General features: G+C 39.7%; 1 protein-coding gene across 2 annotated transcripts; it reads left to right on the top strand.

Moving 5' to 3' along the window:
* The first annotated feature begins 8,570 nt into the window (after window positions 1-8,570).
* On the top strand, window positions 8,571-20,677 carry si:ch211-214p13.9 (cell surface glycoprotein CD200 receptor 1-A). 2 transcript variants are annotated; one of them, XM_055871728.1, is made up of 7 exons: window positions 8,571-8,957; window positions 12,151-12,237; window positions 12,635-12,940; window positions 13,072-13,326; window positions 19,840-19,948; window positions 20,053-20,068; window positions 20,180-20,671. In XM_055871728.1, the coding sequence occupies exons 1-7, from the start codon at window positions 8,888-8,890 to the stop codon at window positions 20,270-20,272; spliced, it is 936 nt and encodes a 311-aa protein (XP_055727703.1). In that variant the 5' UTR covers window positions 8,571-8,887; the 3' UTR covers window positions 20,273-20,671. The 2 variants fall into 2 exon arrangements, with proteins under 2 accessions (XP_055727703.1, XP_055727702.1); XM_055871727.1 differs by lacking the exon at window positions 12,151-12,237 and having other exon boundaries at window positions 20,180-20,677.
* The last annotated feature ends 489 nt before the right edge of the window (window positions 20,678-21,166 follow it).

Here is a 21,166-nt window from a genome sequence, read left to right as displayed (position 1 = left end):
TGTCGATAGTAAGGGGACTTTTTATTTACTTTTACCCCACAGAACTACAGCTGTGGATCTCTAGGTCTGTATCCACAAAGCATATCCGAGTGGGAATGCTGATCTAGAATCAGTTTTGCCTTTTTTAAATCATAGTGAATAAGATAATGTGGACAGATCCTGGATCAGCACTCCTACTCTGATGTTTTGTGGATACGGGCCCTGATCTCCACAGGTTAGCATTGCGTTGAAGAACTGATTGATTAGTTGGTCTAGCCTGTTATGATGAACTGTATAAACCTCAGATTTGTTCTAGGCCTATTTCCAATTATATTACATGTTAAATGTATTTTACTGGTATTTCAAGATGGGCAATAAAAACCAGTGACTTGTCACTGCCTCAGGTTTCTACATGTGTAAATATGTATTCTAAAGGATATGTGTTTTTTTATTGTCAAGAAATATAATTTGGAAGTTTGATGTAAGTGTTTGTAGTAAATTCAAAAATGGGAAAACGTTTGTGATTAGTTTTACTCAAGTCAATTGCCAGCAGCATACCACCCTTGCCCTGTGTAGAGTGCAGTCTTGGATGTTAAATGGTTGTCCTGACTCCCTGGTCATTTAAAAATGGCACTTTTCTTACGAGTAGAGGTGTTAACCCTGGTGTCCTGGCTAAATTCCCAACCTAGCCCCATTCCATCAAGGCCACCTAATCATCCCCCTCATTTCCAATTGGCATATCATTGTGGTGGTGAGCGTTGCGGCATAAAAATGGTCGCTATGCATCACCTAGGGGCATCACCCAGGTGGATGATGCACGTTGGAGGTGGGCGAGGTGATTGTTTTTTTCCTCGTACCATATGAAGTGCTCAGTTGGTAGAAACGAGTTATATAAATCTAATTCAAATATCTCCTAGAGTGCCTTGCCTTTTGAGTAAACAGTACAGTTTCCACCCATGACTGTAGCTGTTAGTGACAGAGACATTCTTATTGCATTCATCCAATTCCAGTTCTATTGACTTCACCAAGTGAGATTCTAAGTGAATATGTTATGAATAATAATAGAACAATATTTCACACAATACCATATCTACGTCATAAGGCCTTATTTAAGGGCCTAGTTTTATCCTAATACAGGGTCCTGAAACTGATACACATCACTTTGAACCAAATCTATTCCCATCATTACCAAATTCTCCAGCATGCAACCCTTACTTAAATGTTTGTTACAGTTTAAATGACTTAGATAGTCTAAGTCTTCTCACAATGTCACGCATTCTGAATGCAGGTTGCAGATGAACTGTTGTATAGCCTAACTTCGGCTAGATTCTAATAGGAATTTCACATCACCAGAGAGGATCAGGCTAGGGATGGGAAGTTCGGCTCATTTTACTGACTCTGTTGTTATTGACTCGTTCAGTCCAAATAATGAATCTTCACTCATTTTTGTTAATTTGAGTCAGTAATGCACAACGCAGGCAGGACCCTCTAAAGGTGAACAAGAAACTGAAAACTCAAAATATATACGATTCTACAAGCCTCTCGTTCACGTCGTTCACCATAGGAGGCTTTTTGGAGCTGTCACTTGAGATCGAGACTTGTAAATGTGTGCTTTAAACAGCGTAAGCCTATATATATTGATTGCTATGCATACAAATAAGATTATTTATTGATACATTTGAAACAAGGTCTAGTTGTGGCCGCAACCTGACTAGATTGTGAACGACTTTTGGTAGAATGCATTGCTTGACTGCCGTGAGGGTGATAAACACAATGTAGTTCGTGAACTGCAGCCCCCCCAAACGCTGCGTTTTCGAGTTTGAGTTTGTTGAGCAGAAGTAGTATATGTTTTGGTTCTACCAAGCTGTGTCCACCATAACGTTCAATAATCAATTAATTTAATTTACTATTGCACCATGCAATCAATTATCAGTTCTAAACGTATTTTCTTCTCTATACTCATGATCTATTTCCCTGCCCGCATATAACCGCATATAACAGATGGTGGTCAGAGGCTGGGCGCATGTCTCTGGAGCCGCTGAGCCAGTAGTGGCATGTATTCGTGGATGACAAGGGAAGCCAGACTTCCCTCAAAAAATGACCAAGAAAAGAATATACAAAATAATTTTTTGTCTCTCTGTGTTTCTGAATTTATCTCATCGGAGCAAGCGTTCAAGCGAACGAAACAGCACCCCTCTGTCTCTGTATGTCTATGCAGTCTGGTCTAAAACAGTATAACATTGTTGCCACCAAACTGAACTTAGCTCAGCTGTGAATGGTCCTGGTGCACCAAAAAAAGGTTAAAGGGAAGCCAGTTTGGATTTGGCAACACACCAATCCCCTCACATTAGAAACCAAACGTCACTGACAGAAAACATTAATTGTTGCATCTCGTTGTGTCTCGTTGTGTGTCCTCCTAGCTAGCCAGCTAGAAGTGTCCCTTTCCTAAATTAGCCATGGATGGAGATAGGGATTTGGACTTCTGGTTTTACTTAAACCTCCGTACTGCCAATGATTATAATGGCGATTCTGATCCAGCCATAAATTCATACATTTTGCCCTGGCCTGAGAGGATGGACGTTCAACATGTAGCTAGATGTAGTTGGCTGGCTAATGTTAACTAGCTGGCCGTTGTCCATGAAAGCAAGTTAGGCTAGTGAACTAGCATTTTAGTCATGTAGCCTAGGACAACAAAAATGTAACGCGTATGACAGAGTCAGTATGACAGAGTCAGTAATTAAGCTAGTAATTCCTATTGAAATTCTGCCAGTGTGGGGATATCCAACTTTGGAATTTGAATCAACAACATCCTGTATTCAGAATGACTGCCAGGGTTGGGAAAACTATTGCTGCATTTACACAGGCAGCCCAATTCTGATATTTTTCCCACTAATTGTTTTTTTGCCTAATCACTTCAGATCTTTTTCAGATGTGATCTGAATTGGGCTGGCTGTGTAAATGTAGCCTTAGCTATGTGACTACCTAAAACATCTAAACTGGAAAAAACATTTCAGTAACCGGTGCAATAAGTCCAAGTAACATATTGGATCAGTTTAGAAAATGTTTGTAATTTATATTTGAGTAGCATAAGATTAATTAATTAATCAATCAATGTACATGCACAAACATACAGTTGAAGTCGGAAGTTTACATACACCTTAGCCAAATACATTTAAACTACATTTTTCACAATTCCTGACATTTAATCCCAGTTAATTTTCCCTGTCTTAGGTCAGTTAGTAGAGAGAAAGATTTCTTTCAGGTTTTATTTCTTTCATCACATTCCCAGTGGGTTAGAAGTTCACATACACTCAATTAGTATTTGGTAGCATCACCTTTAAATTGTTTAACTTTGGTCAAGCATTTCGGGTAGCCTTCCACAAGCTTCCCACAATAAGTCATATGAATTTTGCCCATTCCTCCTGACAGAGCTGGTGTAACTCAGTCAGGTTTGTAGGCCTCCTTACTCACACACGCCTTTTCAGTTCTGCCCACACATTTTCTATGGGACTGAGGTCAGGGCTTTGTGATGGCCACTCCAATACCTTGACTTTGTTGTCCTTAAGCTATTTTGCCATAACTTTGGAAGTATGCATTTGGAAGACCCATTTGTGACCAAGCTTTAACTTCCTGACTGATGTCTTGAGATGTTGCTTCAATATTTCCACATCATTTTCCATCCTCATGTTGCCATCTATTTTGTGAATAGGCCCTAAACATATATATTTTGATAACATATTTGTTTAGGATCTCACTTGGTGAAATCCATAGGACCAACAATGGATTAATGCAACAACCATGTCTCTGTCACTAACAATTACAGTCTTAGGCGGTAACTACAATTTAGTCACAAGGCACTCTGGGAAATATTTGAATAAGGCTTTACACTAAGCCTTGTGTTAAATTAACAATGTTCCTTCCAGTGTCTATATGGGTCCATAGACTGAACACTCTCAGTGTTCTGTTTATTTTTAATACTGGAGGATTTGCTGTGTGGGCAAAAAAGGACTTCCTCTAGGTTGCCAGCTCACCCTCGTCTGATCTACAGCTATGACCAAATCTTGTCATAGCAAGACTCATTTTAATCCACTGAAGCAAACCAGGAAGATAAAAACAGACAATAGTTGGATTATTAGTTGCAGTAGCTCTTCACAATGTGGCTCTCATGTAGTAAAAACACAGGCAGGTGACATTTTGTGAAGTGCTTAAAACAAAATTCAGGGCTGCCAACTTTTCAAGAAAGCTTGGAGTGAGATTTGCTATGTGATATTCATTGCTACCTGGCAAAACCCCTAGAGGGGGGTCTGGGGTTCCTCCCCCAGGAAAATGTGTTTTAGAGCTATTTTCCTGCAATTCAACGCATTTTGACGTGGCTTAGACCTATGACCAAGGTGGAATGTAAATGTAAACCACAGGTCAGGGCCCGGTTTCCCAAAAGCATCTTAATGCTACGTTTATCATTAAAACCATATCATTAAAATCTCATAGCTGTTTCCCAAAACCATTGTTACTAAATTTGCTCTTGAAATGCTTGTTATTTAACAACTGTCTCAGACCTCTCATAGAACAGCTAAGTACGTCATTAGATGCTTTTTTGCCCTTCCATATCACTTTATACACAGAAGATCTCTGCTAAAAACAAAATAAAGATGTTTATCTGTCTTTCTGTGACTGGTGATAACTTCAGAACAAATGTGACAGTGACTACAAATACAAAGTTTTCCATTTCTTTGCATAACAAGCAAAGGGTATAAAGACTCTTCAAATGGAAACAAAGATTACTGTATTACAAAATAAATAGTTTAGGCTACATAGACCTATATATGATTGATATTGAAATATATTTAATGTTAATTCAATTGAGTTTTATTTAGCTATTTGTACGTCACTGTCTGTACATTTTTCTTCTATATATTTCAAGAGGTGTAACGTGCGAAATTATGTGCCAAATCTTGATTTAGAATGTTAAGGTAAGATGGAAATGGATAACGCTGATCCGAGAGAAGTGTTTCCTTTCTTTCCATCCTATCAGTATCGACACATGCCTGAATGACGCACTTAACAAATATTTTCTCTGCGTGGTGTTTTGGGAAACACATGTTACATCTTCGGCCGTTGTAAGAAAGATGCATCGTTAAAACCCTCGAAAGCCCCAAGTTCCATCGCTGTCGGGAAGCTGGGCCCAACTGTATTCCTGATGCTTTGAACATTAAACGAACACTCAAAATTCAATGACTTTGTTACTTTAAATGTTTTGGGGGGATTACATTTTAAGTATGCTAATATTCTTTAGGTGGTTTGACACTTTATTCAGACAGTAATGAAATGGGGAGACAGGCAAGTGGGAGAAACAGTGGAAAGGTTGGAAGCAGAGATTGATCCCTGTTCTCAGGTGGAAAGTTGTATGTGACACATGTTACCACTACACCAAAGCTCCGCACAGGAAATACTAATACTAATGGTGTATGGCAGTGGGTAGCCAAATCATAGATTGCAGTCCATAGACTGCTTACAAGGTAAGGACACAAACATTTTGTATTTTGTAATTTGGGTAAACTATCTCTTTAAAATATGGCTGGAAGAAAATCCTGTTTCCTCTCCAGGAGTGTTGGCCACCCCTGATCTATGTTTCCCAAGTGCTGGGTGTTTGAAAATGTTTTTGTATAACAATTAATTTCTCAAATCACCCAACCATCAAGAAACATCTAATTGATCAACATTCAGGTGGTTTATGCCTACAAGTCCTTACCATCAACTTACTCTACATAGACAAATTAGGATGCATTTATGTGATGTGAGTCCACTTACCATCTCTGCCTAGCATGTGTACAAAGCTAAAATGTCAAAACTTGTATTTGAGGGCTGGAGCATTTCCTATCCAATGCATAACTGTCAATGAATGGCTGCAAAAATACATAACCTCATCTAATTAATTTTCAAAGCCCCAAGTAGGCATATCAGACTTCAACTATGTGATTACACTGGAAAAATTGGGAAGAAGTGGAATAATAAATTAAGTGTGGGGAATAACAGAAGGGTTCTTGCTGACAAGCACAGCAATTACCCTGTATTTTAACACCCATTGTTAATAATGAATATTGTTCCACTGATCAGACTAATTAAAGTAAATAGATAATAAAATCTCCTGAAGACAAGATTACATAAATCTGCCCCTGGACACTACCCAAATTAATTTTCGATGTATTGTCCCCCCTCTAGAATCAAGTTTACACTTTTTGGTTTACAATCTGTTTGGCAAAATTATTTTCATTGTTAAAAATCAGTTTACCCTACCAAACATCCCTGCTTAAACATACAGTACGTCTTTCTGCTGCCTTTGAGTTGTCACAGACTAAATGCCAATCACCAAACGATGAAACTAATGCATTTGTGGATTACATCGAACTTTATGCTGTCAAAGGCTGCATTCTGCAATACGGACGGGAGTTACAGCAACCTACATTTGTTGACATCCTTGTACATAAGACAGCGCTACAGTGCTGCTGTTTTTACGGTTTAATAAACTCAGCAGAGAATGTTCTCTCTCCATTCAGCTCCACTCTTCTTGAGGAGCGTTTATTTAAAACGCGCATTCAATCCCCTTGATCTCTTACGCAACTAGGCCAATCATATGCTTCAATGTGCCGCGATTCACAGTGCTTTGCCAGGACATGAGAATGACAGAGGTTCCGCTCGTGATGTTAAATTGCAGGCGCAGATGCTCCGATTTCAAAACGATTTGGAGCACAGTTGAAAAGTTAACATATTGACTATACAATGGACTAATTAGACAAATAAAAACAGTACTTTTCAATGCTTGAGGTATAAGCGGTGTGGCGTGTGAGCGTGAGAAGATGGTCTAATGCGTGTCTCACCGCCAAAGCGTGAGAGTTGGCAGCTCTGCTGCTTTGACATCTGTGACATCTGATCGATATGCACTATATTGCTGTAATGTACTGAATCTTAAATCATGTACGTGTTTTTATTTATAAAACAGTTTTACATTAAGTATCCGTTTTGAACACAGTGCCTGCCACAAGGCATATTATTGATATCCAACTTTAATCCTACCTATACCCATCCTTAGTTAGAACACAAGGCATTGTTGAACATTAGTTCACATACAATATAGTATTCGAATTGAGTGGTCATAGTGTTCAGCTTTTGATCAACTTTAGATTCATTCATTATCATCAGCTTTTTAATTGTCCTTTTTTGCTAGCTTGCACATAATTACGTTTCCAAAGAACATACAGATAAGTGGCACAGACAAAACCAATGCCCCCTCCTCCCCACATCCTCCTCATCTCTCCCCTCTGTGGTTCAGAAAAATGTAACTGATGTCAACAGGATTGCAAGGGGTAAAAGGTTGTTGTTCTGCTAGACTACATCATATCTGTTTGGGGGTATTTGTTCGACCACACCCCGAATGTGCTAAATGTTTGTTCATGTCAGTTAATCTCCCATTTGAAAAGCTCAATGTGATGGAGGAGTCATCAACATCTTCCCTGTTGAGTGTGATGGCATCTCTGCAGAGCGAGATCATTACAGTCATATGGAGAGTGTTTGTTCAACACAAACACGTATAGCACATAAAACAGACCATCTAAACATCTATTAGCTGGTAATGAGTGCTCACTCTGAGCCGATTAGTAATTATAAAGCCGTACCAATAATTATGTATCAACATGAAACTAGGAACATTTTGACTTAAAGTAATGTAAGGACCTCAAAGACCTGTTGGCTGTTATGCCACCCGCACAGCACATTATCCAGTGTTAAATCAACACTGAACGCTAGTCCAGTGTCCATACTAATCCATACTTTTCAATGTTACATTAACACACTGCTTATTTCCCCCATTGCCTCACCTTTCGAGTAAATTGTAGAGTTACCACCCATGACTGTATTTCTTAGTGGCAGAGACATGGTTGTTACATTCATCCATTTTTAGTCCTGTGGCCTTCATCGAGTGAGTTCCTCAGCAAATAGGCTATCATTCAAATTAAATTCTTAAACACAATACAGGTTTTAAAAAGGTATTACTTTGAGGGCCTAGTTTTATCCTAATACAGTGGCATGAAACTGATGGTTTTCAGGCCTGCAAGTCACATTATGATGGCTTGCAAAGTGATGTGTAATTACTATTGGAATCCAACCAGCATGGGAATATGCAACATTTGGAATATTTACTCACCTGCATTCAGAATGACTTCCGGGTCTGGACGAATAAGAAAGGATACTATCTAAACCATTTAAACTGGAACAACCATTTCAGTAATTGGTGCAATAAATCCAAGTAACAGATTGGATTAGTTTATTGGACAAATTAAAATCCGTGACTTGGAACAGAATGACAGTAAGAAGTATGATAACCAGTGTTTTAAAGAGTTTTGGCAGGGCACCTGCAGTTATTGCTGTTTCAGAGACTTTAAAGGCTGTGTGGCACTCTGTGGTCATGTGACAGGCGGGAGAGGAAACATGCGTCTGAGTCAACAACCGTCACCGTGTGTGGGAGAATGAGAGCGAGATAGCTGTACAGAGGAAGCAGGGGAAGAGAGAGGGAGGGATTATTTAGTTTATTTAGGGGCTTGTTACAGTAACATCAGTAAAGGAGTCAAATGAGTAGATCAGGACAGAGACAGAGAGCAGATATCAACTAAGACTTAGAGTTTGCAGGAAAGAGAAGAGAGCATTGAGAAAGTTTAAACAGTACAGTTATAACACATTGAGACAAGAGGAAACAGAATGGAACAATAATACAGCCAGTTTAGGGTTCAGGGATAACGGTATAGTGTCCAAGGGGGGAGTTTACGATTTTGTTTTTAGGGTGGGACAGGTGGAACGAGCAGCAGTGTCTTAAGGAGTACAGGAGTATTGTCAGGAGCCATATAGAACAACCAGAGAGATGGGGAAGACATGGATTATAGGAGTCATCTCTCTCCTGGCTGTTTCTGCAACCTGGAGCTTAGAAACAGGTTTGAGAATCTCATCACTTCATTTTGATCTCATCACTTCATTTTGTTTATCCGGTTGGTTTTGGTTAATTTTGAGAACTGTGTAAAGCAGTGGTCACCAACCTTTTCTGAGTCAAGATCACTTTCTGAATCAAAATGCAAACCGCTCTGTTTAAAAAAAAACATGACTTAATAAACGTAAGCCTATTCAACATTAACTAAATAAATACAGTTCTGTATCAACAAGGTTTGTGCAGTAGGCTATAGGCCCAATATATTACCACTGGCTATGCTTGAAATGACCTGCCAATGTTGTTCTTCTCAGACCATTTTGAAATTATATAAAAAAATGTTAGGCATATGATCACTCTGGTAATATATTATTTGTTGTATTATTATAAATATACTGTATATATTTTTTACTGAACTAATGGCCTGAATCTAATGGTCAGTCTGAGGGGAGGGAGGGAGCAGCAGTGAGGCTGCCTGTCACCCGACTCACCGTTCCTCTGCTCTCCCTCCGCTGAGATAAAAGGCATACAGTCTTCAAACTGATGTCACATTGCATTATTTCTGACTCATGCACCAATTCATGTTGTTACTCCTATGACCAGAGAAAGTGAAATATTGCTCGATATTAAACAAACACAAGCTGCTAATAATAACAATGCAAGCTTATTAGAACACTTTGTTATACTGTACTCCTTCATTGCAGCTGTAGTGCTGGTTGTAGCGTGAGTGGAAGTAGGGAGAACATGCATGTTATGGCTTAAATTGTTGACAATGCTGAATAACAACGTAAACAGGAACTTACTCATAAAAACAGCAGTCTCTCTCTAGTCATGGTTTTAATCGTTTTTAAATCTCACAGTATCAACTTTGCTGTGCATCCAATGCTTCTTTTTACAGTCTATGGCTCAAGGTAACTGTGCAGACACGGTGATCTGAGCTATCTGATTGGCCAGTGGTAGGTCTGTAGGTGCACTTAATATACTCTCCACCTACCGCCAACAGTGCAATTAAAAAAAAAACATAAATCGGAAGTCAATTATTTGCTTTGGGTTTTTTACAAAAATGTTTGGTGATCGACTAGGAATGCTTTGGAGATCAGTTAGTGACCACTGGTGTAAAGGGTTAAATTATTCATACAAAATTCAAAGCATTTATCCATAGATACCCTAAAATAGATATGATTATATCATACAGTCAAAATATTTATTTTATGACCAAAAAATACTGATCAAAATATATGTTTTATATTTTCCTACTGCTCTGACTAAGGAGTCCCCCGTTCTAAATTGTAAACTCTGTCGGCTGCTGGTAGAATCCCCAAGGGCTCTAGATTTCTATGGCATGTGTATCGAGAGTTCTGTTCTGACTACTCTGTTGTGGTCAAACTGAAGACAAAGTCAGTGGAACAGATTTGGGTGATTATATAAAGATGTTTTAAACAAAAGGTTCCATTGTTTTCTACCACGGGAAGGAACATGCAGCGTATCACACGCTAGAGACTTGGGTGTGTTGGTGTGGCATGGTTTACAGATTACCTAACATATTTTCCCCTGTATTTGAGAGGAGATTGATTTGAGGAAAGTGACATTACTAATCAGGCAGTGTGTAGGGGTCCTGTGGGTTTCTGTAACCACCACAGAAGTTATATACTTGTCTAAAGTAAACATCAACAAGAATGAAAGAGCAGTGTGTGACCCAGAAAACATCCCACTTCAGAAACTTCAGTAACCTAGCAGTCATCCTCCCATGATATCACATCTTATGTATAACATTGGGAGGTGTTTTAAGAGCGGAAAGTTTTATGTACTGCAATTTTTTTTTAAAGTAAAACACTTAACTAACAAACTGAACTTTCTAATAATGACTATAAACCTCCAACTGTTCAACTATCACTTTTTTGTAAGACACATTTTATAAGACATTGGCTTTCAGATGACCACTTTTGGCTTTCAGATGACCACTTTTCTTCCTCTAGACTGTTTTGCTGATCAATTAAGACAGGGGTCGGGAACCTATGGCTCCCGAGCCAGGTGTGGCTCTTTTAAAGATTGCATCTGGCTCGCAGATTTAAAAAAATATATATAAAAAAAAAAAAAAGATTTTTTATTTTTATTTTTTAAACATTTTATCCCCTTTTCTCCCCAATTTCCGTGGTATCCAATCGCTAGTAATTACTATCTTGTCTCATCGCTACAACTCCCGTACGGGCTCTGGAGAGACGAAGGTCGAAAGCCATGCGTCCTCCAAAGCACAACCCAACCAAGCCGCACTGCTTCTTAACACAGCGCGCCTCCAACCCGGAAGCCAGCCGCACCAATATGTAGGAGGAAACACCGTGCACCCGCCCCCCTCGGTTAGCGCGCACTGCGCCCGGCCCGCCACAGGAGTCGCTGGAGCGCGATGAGACAAGGATATCCCTACCGGCCAAACCCTCCCTAGACCGGACGACGCTAAGCCAATTGTGCATCGCCCCACGGACCTCCCGGTCGCGGCCGGCTGCGACAGAGCCTGGGCACGAACCCAGAGACTCTGGTGGCGCAGCTAGCACTGCGATGCAGTGCTCTAGACCACTGCGCCACCCGGGAGGCCTATTCTCACTTGTTTTAATCCATCCATCGATTGTTCACTGCTCATGTCCTGTTCAGGGCTGCAGGAGCAATTGTCCATTATTTTAATTAAATGATACTGGCCTACGTTGGCCGTTGCTAGGTAAAACAGGTAAACGCCTCCTTTTGAATCAGTCTGCTCGGTCATTAGCTCAAAGCTAACCCTTCGACGAAGAAGATGGCGAAAAGAAAAAAAGATGACGAGTATCGTACATTTCAGGACGAATGGACCGAAGAATTCGCCTTTGTGGAGAGAGCAGGTTCTGCGGTGTGTCTAATTTGCAATGACAAAATTACATCGATGAAACGGTCGAATGTAAATCGGCACTTCGACAAATTCAGAGGCTTATTATACTGACATTTAGTTTAATTCACTTTTAAAATATATTATATGGCTCTCACTGAAATACATTTCCAAATTATTTGCTTTCATGGCTCTCTTAGTCAAAAAGGTTCCCGACCCCTGAACTAAGACATGCTTTTCTATTGATTGAACTTACACTTGATGAAATCATGTTTAACTGATGATGTTGAATGCTTAATAACATTTTGCTAACATGATCTGCCACTAACATGCACTTTGATCATTCTCTCAGGATATAACCACAACATTTCTGTGATCTCTCACACTTCCCCTTTCCTCACCTCCGCTGTGCCTCTAGGCCTACAACACAGCGTCATTGGTATTATTTTTTTTTTTTTACCAAACCTGTTTAATCGCCACTAGCATGTTGCCACATTTATGGTCAGAGAGAGATAGGGCTTTATGTTTCAGGAGAGGAGAAAGAGGAAATGATTCAAAAAAGTTTCCTGTTCCTTGGAATGAGGCCTGATAGTCTGCATGACTCAGAGATAGGTCTGAATATCCGACATAGCCACATCAAGCTCCTCTATATATTGTATGTATTGTAAAAAGATAATGATACATATACGTAGGCCTATAATAATACTCATACAACTGTATCACACATGCATTTAATATGAAACCATTTATTCATTTACCGTCCATTTATCCAAAAGTCATTTTGATTTAAATAAGTACAATTCTTTGAAGTAGTTATTTTAATAGTATTTCTTTAGCTGCCAGGAGTGAACATTTCCACCTGGGGAATAATGCCATGTTAAAGTGCAGCAATAAGACTTGGAGTGAGATGATCTACACCATCTGGAAAATACAACTGGATGGAAAAACGTGTCAAATATCATCTAGTAATGATAACCAACATCTGAACACATGCAATGATGGAAAAGCCATGCTCAACACATCCAGGGGTGAATCCTACCTACAGATTCCAGAGTTCTCAAAGAGAGATGAGGGAATCTACCAGTGTGAGTCGGTGTACAAAGCAGGAAGCTACGCCTCAAACATTGATGTATCACTAATAGGTAAGAAACCTTCATAGATCTGTAATGTTTAGCATGACTTCTGTGTGCTTTCATTTCTCTATATTGCAAAATACAAAATACATGTGTTGTTCTCAATATGCCCATTTCCCCCCTCTTCCCCCTGTGTGCAGCCCCTCCCAGTGTGTCTGCCTGGCTAGAGTGGGAGGGCAGTAGGCAGGTGGCTGTGTGTTTGGCTGAAGGTGGGAAACCAGCTGCCTCCATCTGCTGGAGTGAAAAATGGAACTCTACTTCAACCACTACATTGAACCTAGATGGCTTCAACACAGTAGAGAGTCGATTGGTCCTGCCTGAGGGGATTGCTATGGGCAACCTGACTTGTGCTGTCATACATCCCTCCTGGGAGGAGGTGCATATGGTGACACCAGGTATAGACTGACTGTTTAGAATTTAGAAGGACACTGTATTTAGAAGGACACTGTATGACTAATATCTCACTCTTTTAGAATAGGAGTGAACATCGTAGCTTTTTTAGTCAATAAAATCCTTCAGAGTCTATTGACAAAGTTTACTAGATTGAATGTAAATGAAATAGGATGGGATGATGGTAACCCACTGGGCACAAGCTGGTTGAATCAACGTTGTTTCAGAGTCATTTGTCAACGTATTGTGACGCGGAATCTACATGGAAAATACATTGGATTTGAAAAAAGTAATCAACTTGTTTTGAGGGTGGAATTTCAACCATAGAATCCCCAAGGGCTCTAGTCATCATTGTAACCCATTTTCAGCATAAACAAACCTTGTATTAAAATATGTTGAATATGTACCTTTGAAACAATGTCAGATCTTCAACGTTATGTCCACTATCAGAAAAAAAACTAAAGGCTGGGCAGCACCTACTGCAGAGTTGATCTATCTAACATCTATTCATTTTGTCTCCCATCCAGGGTTTTAACCAAACACAGGCTTGCTTAAGCTTTGATATTTGCCATTGACTAATACCAATGTGCTACTGTGAGAATGATTATAAGGAGATCTCCTCATAACTAAATATTTTCATTGTTGATATCAGTCATTCCAAAGGATAGGCGTGACAGAGCAAATGAAATGTAACCATACTTTATACGTCATACACTGTATCATAAAAAAATAGATTTAGGCCTATATATATATTGTATAGCATTTGCAAAGTCATCAACAGCTATTGTTTCAATGCAACGAAAAATAGACAATACATATAGGCCTAGGGTTTCAATCTTGGTTTGATTTCAAATTGAATCATTCATGTGTTGAATTCACGTCTCCATCTCAACCAAAAATCTAAGTTAAAGAATATGACTATATGAAATTAAACTTTAAATGCACTTTAAATAAAGTTTGATTAGATTTAGTCCTATTCTTTAACTTTGATTCCTGTTTGAGATGGAGACATGGACCCAACATATCAATTATACCTTTGTAGACCTACTGGAATTAAAGACAGACCTTGGGCACTATTCAATTTGTAAAGCTGAAGCGTTATCCACTCTGCACTATAATTTTTTATGTAATTTCCGATTGAGCCAACAGATGCAGTGCTTACTGTGCAATCTCAGCTAAAGTGGGAACATTGCCTCTAAATTTCAATCGCGCTGTAAAGCTGAACTTCCACAATGCGGATTGAATAGAGCCCTAAGTCAGTGGCACAAAATATACACTGCCTTCGGTAAGTATTCAGACCCCTTGACTTTTTCCACATTTTGTTACGTTACAGACTTTCACTAAAATAGATTAAATAAAAGAAAATCCTCTGCAATACTTCATAATGATGTTGCTAAAACAGAAATGTATTAAAAATAAAAAGTATTCAGACCTTTTGCTATGAGACTCGAAATTGAGCTCAGGCGAATCCTGTCTCCATTGATCATCCTTGAGATGTTTCTACAACTTGATTGGAGTCCATCTGTGGTAAATTCAATTGTTTGGACATAATTTGGAAAGGCACACACCTGTCTATATGAGGTCTCACAGTTGACAGTGAATGTCAGACAAAAACCAAGCCATGAGGTCAAAGAATTGCCCGTAGACCTCCAAGAAAGGATTGTGTCGAGGCACAGATCTGGGGAAGGGTACCAAAACATTTCTGATGCATTGAAAGTCCCCAAGAAGACATTGGCCTCCATCATTCTTAAATGGAAAATGTTTGGAACCACTAAGAGTTCCTAGAGCTGGCCGCTCGGCCAAACTGAGCAATCGGGGGAGGGAGGGCCTTAGGTGAACAAGATCCCAATGGTCACTCTGACAGAGCTCTAGAGTTCCTTTGTGGAGATGAGAGAACTTTCCAGAAGGACAACCATCTCTGCAGCACTCAACCAATCAGGCCTTTATGGTAGAGTGGCCAGACGGAAGCCACTTCTCAGTTAAAGGCACATGACAGCCCGCTTGGAGTTTGCCAAAAGGCACCTAAAGACTCTCAGACCATGAGAAACAAGATTATCTCGTCTGATGAAAGCAAGATTGAACTCTTTGGCCTGAATGCCAAGAGTCACTTCTGGAGGAAACCTGGCACTATACCTACGGTGAAGCGTGGTGGTGGCAGCATCATGCTGTGGGGATGTTTGTCAGTGGCAGAGACTGGGAGACTAGTCAAGATCGAGGCAAAGATGAACAGAGCAAAGCACAGAGAGAGATCCTTAATGAAAATCTGCTCCAGAGCGCTCAGGACCTCAGACTAGGGCGAAGTTTCACCTTCCAACAGGACAAAGACCCTAAGCACACAGCCAAGACAAAGCAGGAATGGCTATGGGACAAGTCTCTGAATGTCCTGGAGTGGCCCAGCCAGAGCCCGAACTTGAACCCGATCAAATATCTATGGAAAGATCTGAAATTAGCTATGCAGCAACACTTCCCATCCAACTTGACAGAGCTTGAGAGGATCTGCAGAGAAGAATGGGAAAAACTCCCCAATTACAGGTGTGCCAATTTTGTAGTGTCATACGTAAGAAGACTTGAGGCTGTAATCGTTGCCAAAGGAGCTTCAACAAAGTACTGAATATTTCATTTTTTTTATCTTAGAAATTATCAAAAATTTTACATTTTTGCTTTGTCTTTATGGTGTATTGGGTGTACAGTAGATGTATGAGAGGAAAAACAAGTTAATCAATTGTAGAATAAGGCTGTAACCTAACAAAATGTATAAAAAAGTCAAGGGGTCTGAATACCCCTCAAATGTTGCATTGACAACCAAACACAATTCACTTTTGCAATACAGTAAATGGCCTATTAAATTGTTGACAGGTTAACAAATTATATGTTGGATTTACATCCCCAACTAAACCAAAAATATAGTTAATAGTTAAAGAATAGAATTAAGCCAGTTGCTCAGATGAAACTATCCATTCTTTAGATTTTCTTTAAATTAAATCAAATGTTATTTGTCACATGCGCCGAATACAACAGGTGTAAACCTTACAGTGAAATGCTTATTTACAAGCCCTTAACCAACAATGCAGTTAAGAAAAATACCACCCCCCACAATTAAAAAAAAAAGTTACAAATAATTAAAGAGCAGCAGTAAAATAACAATAGCGAGGCTACATACTGTCTTGGGGGTACCGGTACAGAGTCAATGTGCGGGGGGCACCGGTAAGTCGAGGTAATTGAGGTAGTATGTACATGTAGGTAGAGTTATTAAAATTACTATGCATAGATAATAACAGAGAGTAGCAGCGTAAAAGAGGGGGGCATTGCAAATAGCAGAGAGAACAGTCTATGACTAGGGTGACTGGAGTCTTTGACAATTTTTAGGGCCTTCCTCTGACACCGCCTGGTATAGAGGTCCTGGATGGCAGAAAGCTTGGTCCCAAATCAAATCAAATGTTATTTGTCACATACACATGGTTAGCATATGTTAATGTGAGTGTAGCAAAATGCTTGTGCTTCTATTTCCGACCATGCAGTAATATCGAACAGGTAATCTAACCTAACAATTTCACAACAACTACCTTATACACACAATTGTAAAGGAATGAATAAGAATATGTACATAAAAATATATGAATGAGCAATGGCTGAACGGCATAGGCAAGATGCAGTAGATGGTATAGAGTACAGTATATACATATGAGATGAGTAATGTAGGGTATGTAAACATTATATAAAGTGGCATTGTTTAAAGTGGCTAGTGATAAATTTATTACATACATTTTTTAATTATTAAAGTGGCTAGAGATGAGTCAGTATGTTGACAGCAGCCACTCAATGTTAGTGATGGCTGTTTAACAGTCTGATGGCCTTGAGATAGAAGCTGTTTTTCAGTCTCTCGGTCCCCGCTTTGATGCACCTGTACTGACCTCGCCTTCTGGATGATAGTGTGGTGAACAGGCAGTAGCTCGGGTGGTAGTTGTCCTTGATGATCTTTTTGGCCTTGCTGTGACATCGGGTGGTGTAGGTGTCCTGGAGGGCCGGTAGTTTGCCCCCGGTGATGCGTTGTGCAGACCTCACTACCCTCTGGAGAGCCTTACGGTTGTTGGCGGAGCAGTTGCCGTACCAGGCAATGATACAACCCGACAGGATGCTCTCGATTGTGCATCTGTAAAAGTTTGTAAGTGTTTTTGGTGACAAGCCGAATTTCTTCAGCGTCCTGAGGTTGAAGAGGCGCTGCTGTGCCTTCTTCACCACGCTGTCTGTGTGGGTGGACCATTTCAGTTTGTGAGTGATGTGTATGCCGAGGAACTTTCCACCTTCTCCACTACTGTCCCGTCGATTTGGATTGGGGGCTGCTCCGTCTGCTGTTTCCTGAAGTCCATGATCATCTCCTTTGTTTAGTTGACATTGAGTGTGAGGTTATTTTCCTGACACCACACTCCGAGGGCCCTCACCTCCTCCCTGTAGGCCGTCTCGTTGTTGTTGGAAATCAAGAGGGCCACCATTGTTCCTGTTCCCAAGAAAGTGAAGGTAACTGAGCTAAATGACTATGTACTGGGCTGTGCTCACTACCCTCTGTAGTGCCTTAAGTTCGGAGGCTGAGCAGGTGCCATACCAGGCAGTGATGAAACCAGTCAGGATGCTCTCAATGGTGCAGTTGTAGAACCTTTTGAAGATCTGAGGACCTATGCCAAAACTTTTCAGTCTCCTGAGGTTTTGTCATGCCCTCTTCACAACTGTCTTGGTGTGCTTGGACCATGTTAGTTTGTTGGTGATGTGGATGCCAAGGAACTTGAAGCTTTCAACATGCTCCACTACAGCCCCATCGATGACAATGGGAGCGTGCTCGGTCCTCCTGTTCCTGTAGTCCACAATCATCATCGTCCACAAGGCACCCCGATCTCTTTCCGCGAAACCTCCGTCTCTTTCTCCTGAGAATGACGCCTGTTCGGGTGTCTGGAGTAAATCTCTCCCGTCCGCCTCATTAACCTTTCTAGGGTAGGGGGCAATGTTAAGACGCCCGGATGAAAAGCGTGCCCAAAGTAAACTGGGATAGGATATGCATGGTAGTATTGGATAGAAAACACTCTAAAGTTTCCAAAACGGTTAAAATAATGTCTGATTATAACAGAACTGATATGGCAGGCGAAAACCTGAGGAAAATCCATCCAGGAAGTGGCCTTCTTTTGAATTGATTGTTTTTCCATTGAAAGCCTATCCACCATATAAATGGATGGGACCTAGATTGCAGCTCCTATGTCTTCCACTAGATGTCAACAGTCTTTAGACATTGTTTCAGGCTTTTATAAAACGCGCCAACAGAACTGAGTTTTTTTGGATATAAAGAGGTACAAACAAACATTCATTGTGTAACATGGAGTCTTGTGAGTGCAAACATATGAAGATCATCAAAGGTAAGTGGTTAATTTGATTGATATTTCAAACTTTTGTGACTAATCTACTTGGCTGGAAAATGTTTGTATGCTTTTGTAAGCAGGGCGCTGTTCTCAGATAATCGCATGGTATGCTTTCGCCGTAAAGCCTTTTTGAAATCTGACACAGCGGCTGGATTAACAGGAAGTTCATCTTTAAACCGATGTATAACACTTGTATATTTTATGAATGTTTATTATGAGTATTTCTGTATTTTGAATTTGGCACTCTGAAATTTCACCGGATGTTGGCCAGGTGGGACTCTAGCGTCGCACCTACCCTAGAGATGCGACTTTTTCATTTAATTATTCGTCCAGTTCAAGGTGAGTAATCGCTGTTCTGATGTCCAGATGCTCTTTTCGGTCATAAGAGACGGTAGCAGCAACATTATGTACCAAATAAGTTACAAACAATGCGAAAAAACAAACAAAATAGCAAGGTTGGTGAAGAGCCCATAAAATGTAAGCCCTCCCCTGGTTGCGTTGTCAATCAAACACTATTCAATATAACTATACAGTAAATACATAGCATACAGTTAAGGCTGTCTTACAAACTAATGTAGGCCTAACAGTATTTATTCAACCTTAAAATGAGTAGTACATCCATTGCCTACTGTAGCCTAACTATAAATATATTCTTACGTAATCATAGAAAGCGTGCATGATCGAGATAGCATGCAAAAAAATCACAGGTCTGTGGAGATCTTCACAATTGCTATAATAATCTGGGCAGAATCTCAAACAGCAATAATCACTTGCACTGTGTACTTTTGTATAAATACAAAATATCTGACATTGTATTCCCATTTAAATGGTTGAAAGCGCAGCGATAACACATTTAGATGACAACGAAACCAAAAATCAGACATTGTTTTCCATTGGAATTTGGTTGTGCTTTTAGATGGTTAAAAGCATAGTGATAACACATTGGGTATTCATCAAACGTATGGCTGTCTTTTTGAGTAGGTGAATAATCGTTGAAATCTCATTGATCAACATCTCAACCAAATATTACCCAAATTTCCATGTTGAAATTACGTGGTGTGCCCAGTGGGAAATGTATTCTGATTCTGATTATTTGTAATTTTCTCTCCCTGTCAGGAGTCGTCATACCCTGGCGATTAGTCATAATCTCCATGGCAACTATAAGCTTCATCATGGCTATTCTGGGGGGTTTATACTTCACACGAAAACACCCCTGCAGAATTAGGTATGAATATTCATTATTCTAATGATTTTGATATTTTATGATAAAAATGATTTGGTTCAATGTTATTGCTTGTATAATAAAGAGCTTTATCTGTGTATTCACAGCCCCGAGGCTCCTCCGGTATGTATGAGCTATATCCTACGTTGTGTTACGTTACATTACCTTAATACCTGTATGTTTTGCGTAGATAGCAGTTTACTGTAAATAGTGATGAGTCTGTTTCTCTCTCAGTCACAGGACTATGTGGAGGAAGTAGAACCCTACGCCATCTATACACAAAGTGTCAATTTAATCTACAACTCCTCTGCAGACCTGTTGACATAACACACACACACACCTCTGCACGCCACTCTGAGAACATTGAGGTTGAAGAAACTGATCCAGTAAACATGGGAATGATGGAGGACATGACACAGGGCTTCTGTTACAAAAGGAAAACCTCACAGATCTGATCACTCCTGACTGACGTGAGAAAATGGCCAAAAACAGACTTTTCTACAACCAAAGAGATGTGGGCAGATGAGAGATGCTCTTTCCAGTTTAGCGTTTTCATAATGAGAACTATGACTTGCTGTGTAGTCAGCACAACTGTATACCACTGCTCTCATAACACACATTTGACTGTTCCCACACTCCTGTCATCTGCAAATCATGGGGAAGAGTGCAATTTTGAGATGTTTAATCAAAATCTCAATTTATATAATACTGATGTGTAATTACAGTGTTTTTGTTGAGTTTATATTTATGATTGAATTTAGATATCAAGTTTATTAAATAATAAAAACAGATTCTTTACATTTGAAACCTACATTCAGAGTTAATGGGGAAAGGATTTGAAGTACACACAACATTCTCTGTGGTTACATTCATGAGACAAGAGTTTGACTCTGAGAACTAAGATAACAACTAAACTTTTGAATTTAATCAATTGCTTTTGAGTTGGAAAACGTGTGTTTGCAGTGGTGGAAAAAGTACTCAAATGTCATACTTGAGTAAAACTAAAGATACCTTAATAGAAAACGACTCAAGTAAACTACTTGAGTAAAAGTCTAAAAGTATTTGGTTTTAAATATACTTAAGTATCAAAATTAAAAGTAAAAGTATTAATAATTTCAAATTGCTTATATTATGCAAACCAGGGGCACACTCCAACAATCAGACATTCATTTACAAACAAAGCATTTTTGTTTAGCGAGTCCGCTAGATCAGAGGCAGTAG

The sequence above is a fragment of the Salvelinus fontinalis genome, chromosome 19 (assembly GCF_029448725.1).
Source record: "Salvelinus fontinalis isolate EN_2023a chromosome 19, ASM2944872v1, whole genome shotgun sequence".
Classification (NCBI taxonomy): Eukaryota; Metazoa; Chordata; class Actinopteri; order Salmoniformes; family Salmonidae; genus Salvelinus; species Salvelinus fontinalis.
The sequence above is the reverse complement of the archived record's forward strand: the minus strand, read 5'-3'. Positions and strand labels throughout refer to the sequence as shown.